An 18,139-nucleotide genomic window follows, 5' to 3' on the forward strand; every position below is an offset into this window, starting at 1 on the left:
TTGCTTGACCATTTGCTGACCCCGTTGTTGACCTATTGGTGCTAGTCTCCAACCAGTGACGGCTGGCTCCTGACTTATTGACCTCTAACATGGCCCTGAAGCAATGACCCTGTTACCTGTGGGTTACCAAAAAAACCTGTTGGACTTTAACCTGGTGTTGTTAGACTCCTTACTGTGTTTACCCCAGTCCAACGCCGGCATCTCCCCATCATGACCTGTGGGTTTCTCAGCTTGACCCTGATATCCCCACTCACTTTTTCAGTCACTCTTGAAGGATGTCTGCATTATCAATGCCCAGCTGATGCTGTACTTTGTGCTGTCAATACTCGAGTGTCTGCCCCTCTATCTATATGTCTGTCACAACATTATGGCAAGAACTAATGCTGTATCAGTTTTGGGCTTAAAACAGCTGCTCATATCTATCCAGCAGAATATCCCCACCCTGTTTCATGTTTGGGTGGTGGAGTCAGTTGCGAGGGGTTTATGGAGACCCCGGAGGGAGGTTACAGACCAGGTGGCGGGTGGATTTGAGGAGATCATTTGAGCAGCGATCAGAGACTAGAAATCTCCGTCTCTGGGGTGGCGTAGAGCTGGGTAGGATACACTGCAGACAGGAGTATAGTGTTGTGTAGTTGAGGAGGATCTTGAATTAGTGCACTGACAGGGTGATGAATGATGGGTGCAGACAGGTGTGCTGTATTTAGTTGCAGTTGTTTGGTGAAGCCTGGACAAGGTGAGGTTAGGATGAATCAGTGAAGTTTTGTGTAAGCAGCCCATTTGCTTCAGGTACCATGCTCTTGGAGGGTGTTGTTGACCATGGATTGCTCCATGATTATGCATGGTAAAGTACTGTAATTGTTTGCCATTTCCTTCTGCTTTATGGCTGACCAGGAACCTCTTCCACTCTCAACTGCCTGGCATATTGGAAGGATTTCCAGATATGAACACACATTCCAGGAGTCCTGGAGTGGGATTTGAACCTGGAGCTGTCAAGAGGCAGGAACGCTATCCACTGCACCACAAAACCCCCTACCCCGAATGCAGGCAATAGCAGGATGGAAGTAAGTGGTCCTTGTAATGGACAGGGTATGGGAATTGAAACTGTGTTCAGGAGTAAGCACAACACAGGGAAAAGCAAAGCAGAATATTATTTAAAAGACATTAAACTTTTAAATTTTGATGTTTAGAGAGTCGGACACTGAATGTTAGCATGTGGGGGTACAGCAAACGATTCAAAAAGCAAATGACATCTTGACTTTTAATGCGGGGAGATTGGAGTATAGGAATAAAGAAATCCAGTTACAGTTGAACGGGTTTTTGGTGGTTCCACATCTGGAACATTGTACAATTTTGGCCTCCATATTTAAGGAAGGATATACGTTCATTGGAGGCAGTATAGTGAAGGTTCACTAGATTGGTCCCTCGGATGAGGAGACTGTCCTATGATGAGGCTGAGTAAACTGGACTGATACTCTGGAGTTGAGAAGAATGAGAGGTGATCTCATTGATACATGTAATATTCTAAGCGGGTTTGACAGGGTAGGCATGAAGAGATTGTTTTCCCTGTTCGGAGAATCTAAATCACGGGGGCTCAGTCTCAGGATAAGAGGGCCAATCATTTAGGATTGAGACTAGGAGACATGTCTTCACTCAAAGGGTTGTGAATCTTTGGAATTTTCTATCCCAGAAGGTTGTGGATGCTCCATTGTTGAATATATTTAAGGCTGGGACAGAAAGACTTTTGCTCTGTCAGGGAATTAAGGATGTGGGGAGTGGGTGGGACAATGAAGTTAAAACCTGAGATCAGCCATGGTTGGATTGAATGATGGAGCAGGCTTGACGGGCTGCTCCTATTTCCTCTGCCCTTGTGTGCCAGCCTGAACTGAGAGTGAGGCAGGTGAGATTAGGTTTCAGATACAAAGTTTCCTGGAGGAGCTTTGGTTTCCGAATGTTTCATCTCCAGAAAATTCTGGCTTGGTGTTGTGGAATCGAGGATGGTGTTTGGGGCGGTGGATAGATGTCCATGCCGTACTTACAGAAGCTGACACAATAATAATTGAGAGGTAGCATACAGTCATCGCCTTGTTCCTCCAGCCAGCACTTCATGACCCTGATGTAATATTGCTCAAAGCACTCTCCTGTTTGAGCCCTGATTATACTGCATGTTAACTGGACATGAACTAAACTCTGAGTGACAGTACTGATCATCTTGCTGTTATTCGTGTCATGTAGCAGTTGCTGCTAGTTTTACTGCTATTATAATTTGCTGTGAGAAATGCAACTGGTTTGAAACCTATTTTATTGCTTGTAGACATGAATCAGAATGGCTGCAAGATTTATTACAAGTAAATTATTGCTGCTTTCATTGCTGCCTGTGCTGTTACTGTTTTTAGTTGCTTCAAATTGAGGTTTTAGTGCTACATGTGAAGGTAAATTATTTCTGATCTTTCCGTGTTCACTTTTGTGTTTGATCTGTGAATGTGTGACTTCGGTTTCAGTTTTTGAGTGCAGATAGCTAAAACCTGCACACACCTTCTTCCTGTCTGTTTGTCACAAGGTAAAATAGATCATTTTTTCCCCCAGAGATCTTAAACACTGGTGCTCGTTAAGTCGAAGCTTGTCCTGATGGATAATTGGGATGGTTTTGCTGGAGACTGAGCAGGACTGTGTAAATATTGAGCAAAACCAAGAAAGTCTGTCCAGCCTTATTTTGGAAGTGATGCTTTTGGAAAGATCAAACTGACTAATTGAGTTCTTTGCTTGATGTAAAAGATTGCAGTTACATTGGCTTATTGACCTGTGTGCCTTGTCATGGTATTGTATTTGAAATGTCAGCAACGCTGGGAGATCAGAAATATTTAACCTAACACAATCTATCATTTTGTATTTAAATATGCATGAAGGGTAATGTTTGCTTTTTTTTCTTTTATGTCAGATGAGTATGATGTGACATTGACAGGTACGTGCATGCTGAAACCTAACAATGACTGAACAACTATGCAGAAACTAGATCACCAAGTGAACCAATTATTTAAAAAGACTTGTGCCATATATATATATACCTAATCAGTAAATATCTATAAAAATTAGAAATCAAAAGAGAGTGCTTCATGGAGCAGACTAATAATGACCCTTCACTTAATGACCTAGACAATGGTACCAGACCCACAGACGCTGAATGCAGGAGGCCAAGTGAATCCGAACACTCCTTGTCCAAGTTAACACAGAATGCTTTGGAAAACTTTGGCTCCCTCAGCCAGGGATTAAAGCAGCTCTTTCACCACCAACGCCGCCGATCTTCTGTGTCCCGCCAAGATGTCCTCCATTCTCAGGCTGACCAGGACTTCCCGAGTCTGGACAAGTCCACTCTGGCTGCTGAGCTGGACTGGCCTGCCCCAGTCCATCACTCTCCTGCTCAGTCCACTACTCTCAACAGGGTCCTGCAGCAGATCCGAGTGGCTCCCATGATGAAACGGGGTACCAGCCTGCACGGCCGAAGAAGCAAGTTGGACCTGCCCAGGGGAAGCCCGCAAATATTTCGCAAGTCGTCCTCGGATGGTCTTGGTGGTTTCCTGCTACACTCCAGACCTCGGTCCTCCTCGACCACCGACGCACCAACCTCCTTGTTGTTTCTGGAGCCACTAACCTTCAGTCCTCATTCGGGAGATGAGCTGGATCGGGTAATGGTTTTTTTCTTTTTCAATGTGTAAGTCCCTGTAGTGTTGGAGATGCTGGGCAGGTTGTTGCATATTAAAGTCCTTTGTAAGGCAGACTTTGAAAACTCCTCATGTTTTGCGTTGCCAAATTGGTTTGAGTTGCATTGTTTCCAGCAGGTCACCAATCTCTGCACAGACTATTTGCTGGAGTTTGTGTCGATTTGTGTCCAACTTGCTGTTCCCGATGGTGAACATTCCACTAAATACAATTCCCTAAAGGTTTTCCTTTACTGCTGGGAAGTGGTATATGCCTACTTCAACGAGTTACTGAACTTGATACTGTGTGAAGAAGCTGAATTGGCTGAGGTCTTAACGCAAACGATACAGTGAAGATGTAATGATGAATCCAGATAAACACATTGTACATTTTAGTGGAATACTGAGTAAAGATTAGGGATCTTGAGGCAGTAAGGAAGTATTGACAGTCCGTACTGCCTGGTGTGAGCAACTATGAGGAAAGGTGTGGAGATTGGGTCTGTTTCTGTTGGAGGACGTTCTGAGGAATTTTGATCCTGTTTAATACTGTGATGAGAAGGTTCAGAGTAAACAGAACAGGGCCTCTAGTGATGGAGTGGCCGAGGACCAGAAGCAGGGAGTGTGTGTACAAGGTTAAATGAGCAATTGTGACTTTTTTGATGTGATTCTTTGAAAAATTGGATTGTCTCCATTTATTCTCTCCAGTCAGATGGGCAGCATGGCAGCACAGTGGTTAGCACTGCTGTCTCACAGTGCCAGGGACCCAAGTTTAATTCCACTTGGCGCGAGAGAGAGGGGTGACTGTGGAGTTTGTACGTTCTGCCTGTGTCTGTGTGGGTTTCCTCCAGGTGCTCCCAAAATACAAAGATGTCCAGTTCAGGTGGATTGGCCATGGTAACTTGCCCCTGAATGTCCGCAGATGTGTAGATTAAGGGAATTAGCAGGGTAAATGCATGGGGCTATACAGATAGTGCAGGGAGTGGGCCTGGGGCAGATACTCCCTCCCTCGCGCGCGCGCGCGCCCGCTCCCTCCCTCGCGCGCGCGCCCGCTCCCTCCCTCGCGCGCGCGCGCTCCCTCCCTCGCGCGCGCGCGCCCGCTCCCTCCCTCGCGCGCGCGCGCCCGCTCCCTCCCTCGCGCGCGCGTGCCCGCTCCCTCCCTCGCGCGCGCGCCCGCTCCCTCCCTCGCGCGCGCGCCCGCTCCCTCCATCGCGCGCGCGCGCCCGCTCCCTCCCTCGCGCGCGCGCGCCCGCTCCCTCCCTCGCGCGCGCGCGCCCGCTCCCTCCCTCGCGCGCGCGCGCCCGCTCCCTCCCTCGCGCGCGCGCGCCCGCTCCCTCCCTCGCGCGCGCGCGCCCGCTCCCTCCCTCGCGCGCGCGCGCCCGCTCCCTCCCTCGCGCGCGCGCGCCCGCTCCCTCCCTCGCGCGCGCGCGCCCGCTCCCTCCCTCGCGCGCGCGCGCCCGCTCCCTCCCTCGCGCGCGCGCGCCCGCTCCCTCCCTCGCGCGCGCGCGCCCGCTCCCTCCCTCGCGCGCGCGCGCCCGCTCCCTCCCTCGCGCGCGCGCGCCCGCTCCCTCCCGCGCGCCCGCTCCCTCCCTCGCGCGCGCGCCCGCTCCCGCTCCCTCCCTCGCGCGCGCCCGCTCCCTCCCTCGCGCGCGCCCGCTCCCTCCCTCGCGCGCGCCCGCTCCCTCCCTCGCGCGCGCCCGCTCCCTCCCTCGCGCGCGCGTGCGCGCCCGCTCCCTGCCTCGCGCGCGTGCGCGCCCGCTCCCTCCCTCGCGCGCGCGCGCCCGCTCCCTCCCTCGCGCGCGCGCGCCCGCTCCCTCCCTCGCGCGCGCGCGCCCGCTCCCTCCCTCGCGCGCGCGCGCCCGCTCCCTCCCTCGCGCGCGCGCGCCCGCTCCCTCCCTCGCGCGCGCGCCCGCTCCCTCCCTCGCGCGCGCGCCCGCTCCCTCCCTCGCGCGCGCGCCCGCTCCCTCCCTCGCGCGCGCCCGCTCCCTCCCTCGCGCGCGCCCGCTCCCTCCCTCGCGCGCGCCCGCTCCCTCCCTCGCGCGCGCCCGCTCCCTCCCTCGCGCGCGCCCGCTCCCTCCCTCGCGCGCCCGCTCCCTCCCTCGCGCGCGCCCGCTCCCTCCCTCGCGCGCGCCCGCTCCCTCCCTCGCGCGCGCCCGCTCCCTCCCTCGCGCGCGCCCGCTCCCTCCCTCGCGCGCGCCCGCTCCCTCCCTCGCGCGCGCCCGCTCCCTCCCTCGCGCGCGCCCGCTCCCTCCCTCGCGCGCGCCCGCTCCCTCCCTCGCGCGCGCCCGCTCCCTCCCTCGCGCGCGCCCGCTCCTCCCTCGCGCGCGCCCGCTCCCTCCCTCGCGCGCGCGCTCCCTCCCTCGCGCGCGCCCGCTCCCTCCCTCGCGCGCGCCCGCTCCCTCCCTCGCGCGCGCCCGCTCCCTCCCTCGCGCGCGCGCGCCCGCTCCCTCCCTCGCGCGCGCCCGCTCCCTCCCTCGCGCGCGCCCGCTCCCTCCCTCCCTCGCGCGCGCGCCGCCCGCTCCCTCCCTCGCGCGCGCGCGCGCCCGCTCCCTCCCTCGCGCGCGCGCGCCCGCTCCCTCCCTCGCGCGCGCGCCCGCTCCCTCCCTCGCGCGCGCGCGCCCGCTCCCTCCCTCGCGCGCGCGCCCGCTCCCTCCCTCGCGCGCGCGCCCGCTCCCTCCCTCGCGCGCGCGCCGCTCCCTCCCTCGCGCGCGCGCCCGCTCCCTCCCTCGCGCGCGCCCGCTCCCTCCCTCGCGCGCGCCCGCTCCCTCCTCGCGCGCGCCCGCTCCCTCCCTCGCGCGCGCCCGCTCCCTCCCTCGCGCGCGCCCGCTCCCTCCCTCGCGCGCGCCCGCTCCCTCCCTCGCGGGCGCGTGCCCGCTCCCTCCCTCGCGCGCGCCGCCCGCTCCCTCCCTCGCGCGCGCCCGCTCCCTCCCTCGCGCGCGCGCGCCCGCTCCCTCCCTCGCGCGCGCGCGCGCCCGCTCCCTCCCACGCGCGCGTGCGCCCGCTCCCTCCCTCGCGCGCGCGCGCCCGCTCCCTCCCTCGCGCGCGCGCGCCCGCTCCCTCCCTCGCGCGGCGCGCCCGCTCCCTCCCTCGCGCGCGCGCGCCCGCTCCCTCCCTCGCGCGCGCGCGCCGCTCCCTCCCTCGCGCGCGCCCGCTCCCTCCCTCGCGCGCGCCCGCTCCCTCCCTCGCGCGCGCCCGCTCCCTCCCTCGCGCGCGCCCGCTCCCTCCCTCGCGCGCGCCCGCTCCCTCCCTCGCGCGCGCCCGCTCCCTCCCTCGCGCGCGCCCGCTCCCTCCCTCGCGCGCGCCCCGTCCCTCCCCTGCGCGCGCGCGCCCGCTCCCTCGCGCGCGCCCGCTCCTCCCTCCCTCGCGCGCGCGCCGCCCGCTCCCTCCCTCGCGCGCGCGCGCCGCCGCTCCCTCCCTCGCGCGCGCCCGCTCCCTCCCTCGCGCGCGCGCGCCCGCTCCCTCCCTCACCGCGCGCGCCCGCTCCCTCCCTCGCGCGCGCGCCCGCTCCCTCCCTCGCGCGCGCGCGCCCGCTCCCTCCCTCGCGCGCGCCCGCTCCCTCCCTCGCGCGCGCCCGCTCCCTCCCTCGCGCGCGCCCGCTCCCTCCCTCGCGCGCGCCCGCTCCCTCCCTCGCGCCGTGCCCGCTCCCTCCCTCGCGGGCGTGCCCGCTCCCTCCTCGCGCGCGCGCGCCGCTCCCTCCCTCGCGCGCGCCCGCTCCCTCCCTCGCGCGCGCGCGCCCGCTCCCTCCCTCGCGCGCGCGCGCCCGCTCCCTCCCACGCGCGCGTGCGCCCGCTCCCTCCCTCGCGCGCGCGCGCCCGCTCCCTCCCTCGCGCGCGCGCGCCGCTCCCTCCCTCGCGCGCGCGCGCCCGCTCCCTCCCTCGCGCGTGCGCGCCCGCTCCCTCCCTCGCGCGCGCGCCCGCTCCCTCCCTCGCGCGCGCGCGCCCGCTCCCTCCCTCACGCGCGCGCCCGCGCCCTCCCTCGCGCGCGCGCGCCCGCTCCCTCCCTCGCGCGCGCGCCCGCTCCCTCCCTCGCGCGCGCGCCCGCTCCCTCCCTCGCGCGCGCCCGCTCCCTCCCTCGCGCGCGCCCGCTCCTCCCTCGCGCGCCCCGCTCCCTCCCTCGCGCGCGCCGCTCCCTCCCTCGCGCGCGCCCGCTCCCTCCCTCGCGCGCGCCCGCTCCCTCCCTCGCGCGCGCCCGCTCCCTCCCTCGCGCGCCCCGCTCCCTCCCTCGCGCGCGCCCGCTCCCTCCCTCGCGCGCCCCCGCTCCCTCCCTCGCGCGCGCCCGCTCCCTCCCTCGCGCGCGCCCGCTCCCTCCCTCGCGCGCGCCCGCTCCCTCCCTCGCGCGCGCCCGCTCCCTCCCTCGCGCGCGCCCGCTCCCTCCCTCGCGCGCGCCCGCTCCCTCCCTCGCGCGCGCCCCGCTCCCTCCCTCGCGCGCGCCCGCTCCTACCGCGCCCGCTCCCTCCCTCGCGCGCGCCCGCTCCCTCCCTCGCGCGCGCCCGCTCCCTCCCTCGCGCGCGCCCGCTCCCTCCCTCGCGCGCGCCGCTCCCTCCCTCGCGCGCGCCCGCTCCCTCCCTCGCGCGCGCCCGCTCCCTCCCTCGCGCGCCCCGCTCCCTCCCTCGCGCGCGCTCCCTCCCCGCCTCCCTCCCTCGCGCGCGCCGCTCCCTCCCTCGCGCGCGCCCGCTCCCCCCTCGCGCGCGCCCGCTCCCTCCCTCGCGCGCGCCCGCTCCCTCCCTCGCGCGCGCCCGCTCCCTCCCTCGCGCGCGCCCGCTCCCTCCCTCGCGCGCGCCCGCTCCCTCCCTCGCGCGCGCCCGCTCCCTCCCTCGCGCGCGCCCGCTCCCTCCCTCGCGCGCCGCTCCCTCCCCTCGCGCGCGCCCGCTCCCTCCCTCGCGCGCGCCCGCTCCCTCCCTCGCGCGCGCCCGCTCCCTCCCTCGCGCGCGCCCGCTCCCTCCCTCGCGCGCGCCCGCTCCCTCCCTCGCGCGCGCCCGCTCCCTCCCTCGCGCGCGCCCGCTCCCTCCCTCGCGCGCGCCCGCTCCCTCCCTCGCGCGCGCCCGCTCCCTCCCTCGCGCGCGCCCGCTCCCTCCCTCGCGCGCGCCGCTCCCTCCCTCGCGCGCGCCCGCTCCCTCCCTCGCGCGCGCCCGCTCCCTCCCTCGCGCGCGCCCGCTCCCTCCCTCGCGCGCGCCCGCTCCCTCCCTCGCGCGCGCCCGCTCCCTCCCTCGCGCGCGCCCGCTCCCTCCCTTATGCGCGCCCGCTCCCTCCCTTATGCGCGCCCGCTCCCTCCCTTATGCGCGCCCGCTCCCTCCCTTATGCGCGCCCGCTCCCTCCCTTATGCGCGCCCGCTCCCTCCCTTATGCGCGCCCGCTCCCTCCCTTATGCGCGCCCGCTCCCTCCCTTATGCGCGCCCGCTCCCTCCCTTATGCGCGCCCGCTCCCTCCCTTATGCGCGCCCGCTCCCTCCCTTATGCGCGCCCGCTCCCTCCCTTATGCGCGCCCGCTCCCTCCCTTATGCGCGCCCGCTCCCTCCCTTATGCGCGCCCGCTCCCTCCCTTATGCGCGCCCGCTCCCTCCCTTATGCGCGCCCGCTCCCTCCCTTATGCGCGCCCGCTCCCTCCCTTATGCGCGCCCGCTCCCACCCTCGCGCGCCCGCCCCGTCCCTCACGCGTGCCCGCCCCCTCCCTCACCCGCCCCAGTACAGTACAGTCTGAAGGGAGTGCTGCACTGTTGGCGGTGCTCTCCTTTTGAGATGTTAACCTGTGTGCCCTCAGCTGGAAGTAAAAGATTTTGCAGAAGAGCAGAGGAGTTCTCCCTGCTGCCCTATTCAATATTTATCCCTCAATCGGCATCACTCACTCAGATTGTTTACTCAATATTGCATTGCTGTTTGTGGGAGCTTGCTGTGTGCAAATTGACTGCATTATGACAGTGATTACACTTCATAAAGTACTTCACTGGCTTTAAGGCACTTTGAGATGGTCAGTCACCCTGAAGCTCGGTCTTTAATCAGCGAGTTAGAATTGAGAGTTGCTGACTGCAGTGCTTCAGTTACAGTCTAATGACCCACAATGTAGGGCACCATACCATTGTGACAACAGGTGCAAGGCTATTGAGAGCTCAAAGGTTCAAAAGTTGGACTCAGAAACCAACAGGGCTCCCTCCATGTTATGAAATGGTGAGGAACAAAGATAAGCCTCGAGTTGAAAGGATGGATAGCATGATGCAAATAGTGTTGAGTGATTCTTGCAGTAAAGCTGAACTCCGACCATGGAGATTATTGTGACAAGTTGTTCAGTCCTTCAACTGGAGTTATATCGGCTTGCAGTCCTGTGCCAGCTCAGTGCATCTGGCTGTCCCAGTGTGCACTGAGGAAGTGCTGCCAGTAAGGCCCATGGTTATTGCTGTCTGCTTTAGGATGCCAGGCATGCCCTGGTACAAGCAGGGGAAATAATTTCCCTTTTGTTTCTGGGAATATATTCATAGAATCCAAGAATCTCTACAGCGCAGAAGAAGGCCATTCGGCCCATCAAGTCTGCACCAACTCTCTGACAGGGCATCTTACCCTGGCCCACCCCCCCCTGCCCTATCCCTGTAACCCCGCGCATTTATCCCGCTAATCCCCCTAACCTACACATCTTGGGACTCGAAGGGGAAATTTACAATGGCCAATCCCCCTAACATGCTTATATTTGAAGTGTGGGAGGAAACTGGAGCACCTGGAGGAAACCTACACAGACTCTGGGAGAACATGCAAACTGCACACAGTCACCCAAGGCTGGAATTGAACCTGGGTCACTGGCACCGTGAGGTAGCAGTGCTAACCACTGTGCCACTACAATTCCTGTGATAATAGCAAGCAGGGCTTGACTGCAGCATTTTCATCTAATCTCAAAGTTCAAATGATATCATACTCCGGAAAAGTGATAAACCAGCACTTTATTAAAGGCTGTTCTGATTAGATTGCAACTTTCAAATCTCTTTACTATCAGTTTATTTTTATGGATACAGGTTTTGATGGGACTATGATTCTGAGTAGTTGGTTTGCGATTGTTTCCCTCACTGTGGCTGCTGCCTTTGCTGTTGCCCAGCAGCAGGATCGGTGTGATCTTTGCACCAATTGACAGCAGCAGTTAGATTCTGGATGAACAGTGCAGCTGTGTGTGGGTTGAGTACCAGCGAGAGGGTGTGTAGTGCAGACTGTTTGCTCTGGAGATCTGCTCCTATGAAAACTGATTTCTCAAGTTCCAGAAGTAAGTGAAGTTGCAGTTTGATGTGATCCTCATTTGTCCTGAAGGTGCAGACCTGGTGCGAGGTGTCCAGTCCCTGCCTCATTCTCTCCAGTTTGACCTGACACACTATTCATTGATAGTGAACTTCAGCTGACATCCACGCACAGACGTGTAGGTGACGGCGCAGCCATAGTCAGAATGACCCCCTCTTCGCCACTCGGCTCCTTCGGCCACACGCCCCCCTCCCCCCCCGGCCACATGCGTTTCCCCCCCCCCTCTTGGCCACACGCCCCCCCCACCCCACCTCAGCCACACGTGCCCACCCCCCCCTGGCCCCCTTGGCTCTCTGCTTTTGCCTCTGCCTCCCTGTGAGGTGATGCACTTCATTAGGAGGAATCAAAAGATAGATTATTATCTAAATAGATCGAGACTACAGGTGAGCGAAGTTCAGAGGGATCTAGGTGTTCTAGAAAAGATAGCAGGCAGTAGTTAAGAAGACAAACAGTATTTTGGCTTCTATTGCAAAGGGGTCAGAGTTTAAAAATAGGGACTTTTTTTTGCAGTTATACAGGGTGTTGGTGAGGCCTGACCTGGAAACTGCGTACAATTTTGGTCTCTTTCCATTGAAAAGGCTTTGTAACATTGGTGGCAGTTGAAAGGAGATTCACCAGGCTAATCCCTGGGATAAGAGGGTTGTCCTGTCAAAAAAGACTAAATAGAATCACAATCCCTGAGGGCAGAAGAGGCCATTCGGTGTGCACTGACTCTGACAAAGTATCTTACCCAGACCCTATCCCCGTAACCCTATACATTTACCATGGCTAATCCATCTGAGGGGCAATCCACCTAACCTGCAAATCTATGGACTGTGGGAGGAAACCCACGCAGACATGGGGAGAACATGTAAGCTCCACAAAGACAGTGAGCCAAGCCAGGAATCGAACCTGGGGACCTGGCTCTATGAGGCAACCATGCTAACCACTGTGTCACCGTGCTGCCTGGTCTGGCTCTGTATTCCTTGGAGTTTAGAAAAGTGAGTGGTGACATTATTCAAACATATAAGATCCTGAGGGGGCTTGACAGGGTAGTTGGTGAGATGGTTTCACTAGTGGGAGAGTCTCAAACAAGGGGACATAGCTACAAGATAAAGAGCCGGTCATTTAAAACTGAGCTGCGTCGAAATTTCTTCTCTGAGAGTGGTGTATATCTGGAATTCTATGCCCCAAAAGGTGGTGGAGGCTGGATCGTTAGAAGTATTTAAAACGGAGGTGGATAAATATTTGATAGATCAAGGAATAGAGGGCAATGGGGAAATGGCACAGAAAAGGGATTGAGATCGGCATAGATCAGCCATGATCGTATTGAATGGTGGGGCCGGCTTGAAGGGCCACACTCTGTCAAATGCTGCCTTGTCACTCTCACCTCACCTCGAGCATTCAGTTCTTTTTTCCATGTTTGAACCAAGGCTGTACTGAGGTCAGGAGCTGAGTGAAGTGGCCAAACCAAACTGGGTGTTACTGAGCAGGTTATTGCTGAGTAAGTGCTGCTTTATAGCATTGTTGATGACCCCTTCCATCGATTTACTGATGATCGAGAATAGACTGATGAGGCAGTATTTGACCAGGTTGGATTTATCCTGTTTCTTGTATCCAGATGTACCTGGGCAATTTCCCACATTGCCGGGTAGATGCCAGTGTTGTAGCTGTATTGGAACAGCTTGGCTAGAGGTGCTTGCCTCTCCTCGTTCTTCCTTCCAAAATAAATCACTTCACATTTGTCTGCATTGAATTAAATCTGCCACTTGTCCACTCATTGCTTTTAAGAACCTCTTGTTGGCTTTAATTAATCCACATTTGTCCAAGGTTTGTTAATTTTAATCAGATTATTGTATCTAATGGTTTTCCCAACACTGAGGTTAAACTGACCCCAATTAGTTGCTGGGTTTATCCCTCTCTTTATACCCTTGTTCAAAAAAAGCGTAACTTTTCCTTTGTGTACTCCTCTAGCCCCATCCCTGTATCTGTGCAGGATTGGAAGATTCTGCTTTTCCTTCTCCAGCTCCACAAGAGACACAACCTTGATCCTTTATGGTGTACTGAACTATTCACTGGCAGGTTTGCCCGAACTCTAAGAGCAATATTCCATCTGCTCTCCTCTTCAGCTGCTAACTCATCTCGGATCAAGATGCTGACATCCCTCCTCCAGTGCCAACTGTCTCCTTGAACCGCTTTCCCTAATCCTCTCCCCCCTCTCCTCCAGTCAGTGTGGGGGGCTCCTGTACCACTTTGTTACTGAGATTGTGACCATCCATTCAGCTGCCTGTGCTGCTTTCCAACCTCTAGCACATCAAACTGATCATTGTTCTGTCATATAGTAGAAGAAGTGATGACCACTAAGTGGAGTAAGAACAAAACTATTTATTAGCTATTATAACTATTTAGAGTCATAGAGGTTTACAGCATGGAAACAGGCCCTTCGGCCCAACTTGTCCATGCCGCCCTTTTTTTTAAAAAAACCCCTAAGCTAATCCCAATTGCCCGCATTTGGCCCATATCCCTCTATACCCATCGTACCCATGTAACTATCTAAATGCTTTTTAAAAGATAAAATTGTACCCGCCTCTACTACTACCTCTGGCAGCTTGTTCCAGACACTCACCACCCTCTGTGTGAAACAATTGCCCCTCTGGACACTTTTGTATCTCTCCCCTCTCACCTTAAACCTATGCCCTCTAGTTTTAGACTCCCCTACCTTTGGGAAAAGATATTGACTATCTACCTTGTCAATGCCCCTCATTATTTTATAGACCTCTATAAGGTCACCCCTCAGCCTCCTACGCTCCAGAGAAAAAAGTCCCAGTCTATTCAGCCTCTCCTTATAACTCAATCCATCAAGTCCCGGTAGCATTCTAGTAAATCTTTTCTGCACTCCTTTCTATAATAGGGTGACCAGAATTGCACACAGTATTCCAAGTGTGGCCTTACCAATGTCTTGTACAACTTCAACAAGACGTCCCAACTCCTGTATTCAATGTTCTGACCGATGAAACCAAGCATGCTGAATGCCTTCTTCATCACTCTGTCCACCTGTGACTCCACCTTCAAGGAGCTATGAACCTGTACCCCTAGATCTCTTTGTTCTGTAACTCACCCCAACGCTCTACCACTAACTGAGTAAGTCCTGCCCTGGTTCAATCTACCAAAATGCATCACCTCGCATTTGTCTAAATTAGACTCCATCTGCCATTCGTCAGCCCACTGGCCCGATTGATCAAGATCCCGTTGCAATTGGAGATAACTTTCTTCACTGTCCACTGTGCTCCCAATCTTAGTGTCATCTGCAAACTTACTAACCATGCCTCCTATATTCTCATCCAAATCATTAATATAAACGACAAATAACAGTGGACCCAGCACTGATCCCTGAGGCACACACTGGTCACAGGCCTCCAGTTTGAAAAACAACTCTCTACAACCACCCTCTGTCTTCTGTCAAGAAGCCAATTTTGTATCCATTTAGATACCTCACCCTGGATCCCGTGAAATTTAACCTTATGCAACAACCTACCATGCGCTTCCTTGTCAAAGGCCTTGCTAAAGTCCATGTAGACAACATCAACTGCACTGCCCTCATCTACCTTCTTGGTTACCCCTTCAAAAAACTCAATTAAATTTGTGATACATGATTTTCCACTCACAAAGCCGTGCTGACTGTCCCTAATCAGTCCTTGCATCTCTAAATGCCTGTAGATCCTGTCTCTCAAAATACCTTCCAACAATTTCCCCACCACAGATGTGAGGCTCACTGGCCTGTAGTTCCCAGGCTTTTCCCTGCAGCCCTTTTTAAACAAAGGCACAACATTTATTTACAGAGAGTGAGAATGATGCCACCAATTGCTTCGACTCTAAATCTTAGACTGTCTGGGAGAGCCTGTGCTCAACCCCAGGATTCACACACTTCCGTCTGATTGGCTGAATGGGTCACATGCCCCTCCGAAACCTCGCTCCTTAAAGGGGCTTGCTATTCCAGGCTCGCTCTCCTTTAAATCTGCCATCTGTGATGATGGCCATGGGGGAACCATCAATAGATCTCCCCACGGACCCCTTAGAATACGGACTTTCCTAGTAGAAGCTCGCCCAATAGGGAAGGAGCATTTGGGGTTTTCAAAACAGCTGCCTCCACTCCACTGGAAATCAGAAACACAAAGGGATTGTTCAAGATTCTCTTCAGATTAACGTGCAGGTTCAGCCGGCAGTTAGGAAGGCAAATGCAATGTTAGCATTCATGTCGAGAGGGCTAGAATACAAGAGGAGGGATGTGCTTCTGGGGCTGTATAAGGCTCTGGTCAGACCCCATTTAGAGTATTGTGGGCAGTTTTGGACCCCATATCGAAGGAAGGATGTGCTGGCCTTGGAAAGGGTCCAGAGCAGGTTCACAGGAATGAAGAGCTTGTCGTATGATGAACGGTTGAGGACTCTGGGTCTGTACACGTTGGAGTTTGGAAGGATGAGGGAGGATCTTATTGAAACTGACAGGTACTGTGAGGCCTGGATAGAGTGGACGTGGAGAGAATGTTTCTACTAGTAGGAAAAACTAACACCAGAGGGCACAAACTCAGACTAAAGGGACGATCCTTTAAACAGAGATGAGGAGGAATTTTTTCAGCCAGAGAGTGGTGAATCTGTGGAACGCTTTGCCGCAGAAGGCTGTGGAGGCCAGGTCATTGAGTGTCTTTAAGACAGAGATAAAAGGTTCTTGATTAATAAGGGGATCAGGGGTTATGGGGAAATGTCAGGAGAATGGGGATGAGAAAGAAATCAGTCATGATTGAATGGCGGAGCAGACTCGATGGGCCGAGTGGCCTAATTCTGCTCCTATGTCTTATGGTCTTATGATAGACTCGAGGTTGATCTACACTCTGTAGCCACTAAATGGCATTCAGAACTCACTGTAAATAAAGGGTGATTGGTGACGGAAAACTGGTCTCGGTAAGATTATTATGCCACCCATCTCTTGAAAATGCCTTCATCCCTCTGTCCTTGTAACCCACTGCCTTCTGTTCAACTTCCCTCACCCCTCAAGTTCTTAAATGTGCTGTTTTCCTGAACCCATGCAATGGTTCTAGCAGCTCTGTTTGCTTGCTCAATGTGTGACCCTGTCACAGTGCACAAACAACTCCCATCAAGGTCACACATTACATCCTGAGTGAGTGTGATAAAAACAAGCTATCCTCCTTGTCCTTGTCAGTTTGTCTGCAGCCTTGGACACAGTTAAACCACACTGTCCTCTTCCAACACCAAAGCCAAATGTTATTAATGTGGAATCGAAATGGAGACAGAACGTGCAGGAAGTACTCACAGGTCAGGCACTAGTAGTTGGAGTGAAACAGTTTATGTTTCAGTGCTAATGAAAGGCCTTCAACCTGAAATTTTAGTTCTGTTTCTCTCCAATGTCTGTCCTCTGTTGGATTGCAGTGTCCTTGCCTGGTTCCATTCTCATCTATTCAGTCAGATACAATGGCTATTCCTGCAATGGCTTCTCTGCCTTCTCTTACACTGTCACCCCTGGCTCTCTCTCTCGCCCCCCCCCACACACACACACCCCTGGATTTCTCCATGCCGCCCCCCCCCCCCCCCCCCCCCCCCCCCCCCACCCCCACCCACCCATTTCTCATCTACATCCTGACCCTCAGTGACCTCAGTCAAACACAACACCAAATTTGACAGATACTCTGGCTGCAGTGGGCTCTACCTCAGCACCCCTCCACCTGTCTGCTACCTCTCATTTCAGTATTAGCTGGGTAGAATGTTGGGAAGGCCAGAACCAGTGCCTTCAATCCCTGCTTCAAGCTCCATTTCCCAGTGAGTCACTCCGTCTGTCTCTCAGGTGATTTTGGTGTTCTATTTGATGGTGAGTTGATTTTTTGATCTCCACTCCTGCCTACTGCCACCTCTGAAGTACAATCTCTTCTCCATCCCTGCCTTGTCTCATCTGTTGCTGGAAGCAACTCAAGAACAGCTTCTTCCCTGTTGCCATCAGACTTTTGAATGGACCGACCTCGCATTAAGTTGATCTTTCTCGACACCCGAGCTATGACTGTAATGATACATTCTGCACTTTCTCCTTTCCTTCTCTATGAACGGTTTGCTTTGTCTGTATAGTGCGCAAGAAACAATACTTTTCACTGTATGCTAATATATGTGACAAATCGGATCAAAAAGCATGATCCATTCTTTTATTATCTCTTGACTAAACTACTATAACACTGTCTGAGCTGGCACCTCCTCTTACCCTCTCTGAACTTGAGCTTATCCAAAACTCTACTGCCTTGATGCGAACCTGCACCGTGTCCTGTTCTCCTATCAACCTGTGCTCACTGACCTAACATGGCTTGGATCTAGCAATGTTGCAGTGATTATAAAGTTTACTTTTTGTCAGCAAATCCCTCCATGGCTTCACACCTCCCTATCTCTGTCATCTCCGAGATATCTGTGTCCCTTCAATTCTGGCATCTTGCACCATGCTGATTTTAAACACTTCCCCATCAACTGGAGAGGCACAAAGATCTGGAATATCCTCCCAAAACCGCTTGGCCTATCTTCCTTTCTCCTGCTGTAAGCCACAGCTTTAAACCAGCTTCCTAACTCAACTTCAACTTACGACAGTTAGTCTTCACATCCTCAGTAACTCACTGTGCATGTTGTCTGATAAAGCACTTCGGAAGATTTACCATCTTAAAGACACAAATCATTATGTTGTATCTGGGTGAATTCGAATGTGTGAATTGAGTCAATCCAGATCACTGGCAGTGTCTGCAGTGTAAATGGAGTCAATCCAGATCACTGGCAGTGCCTGCAGTGTAAATGGAGTCAATCCAGATCACTGGCAGTGTCTGCAGTGTAAATGGAGTCAATCGGGATCACTGGCAGTGTCTGCAGTGTAAATGGAGTCAATCGGGATCACTGGCAGTGCCTGCAGTGTAAATGGAGTCAATCGGGATCACTGGCAGTGTCTGCAGTGTAAATGGAGTCAATCCAGATCACTGGCAGTGCCTGCAGTGTAAATGGAGTCAATCCAGATCACTGGCAGTGTCTGCAGTGTAAATGGAGTCAATCGGGATCACTGGCAGTGTCTGCAGTGTAAATGGAGTCAATGCAGATCACTGACAGTGTCTGCAGTGTAAATGGAGTCATTCGGGATCACTGGCAGTGTCTGCAGTGTAAATGGAGTCAATCCAG

The 18,139-nt window shown here is 56.1% G+C and overlaps 1 protein-coding gene across 4 annotated transcripts in view; it reads left to right on the plus strand.

The window, feature by feature from the left end:
• The window catches only part of tmcc1a (transmembrane and coiled-coil domain family 1a), a 145,669-nt gene that overhangs the window by 459 nt on the left and 127,071 nt on the right, over positions 1–18,139 (plus strand). Inside the window, exons 2-3 of one of the 4 annotated variants that reach the window (XM_078209301.1) lie at positions 892–1,061; positions 2,936–3,680. In XM_078209301.1, coding sequence (XP_078065427.1) covers positions 3,111–3,680 — 570 coding nt within the window. In that variant the 5' untranslated portion in view covers positions 892–1,061; positions 2,936–3,110. The remainder of the gene's footprint in view (positions 1–891; positions 1,062–2,935; positions 3,681–18,139) is intronic. The other 3 variants (XM_078209303.1, XM_078209300.1, XM_078209302.1) reach the window with 3 other exon arrangements.

Source organism: Mustelus asterias, chromosome 3 (assembly GCF_964213995.1).
Source record: "Mustelus asterias chromosome 3, sMusAst1.hap1.1, whole genome shotgun sequence".
Taxonomy (NCBI): Eukaryota; Metazoa; Chordata; class Chondrichthyes; order Carcharhiniformes; family Triakidae; genus Mustelus; species Mustelus asterias.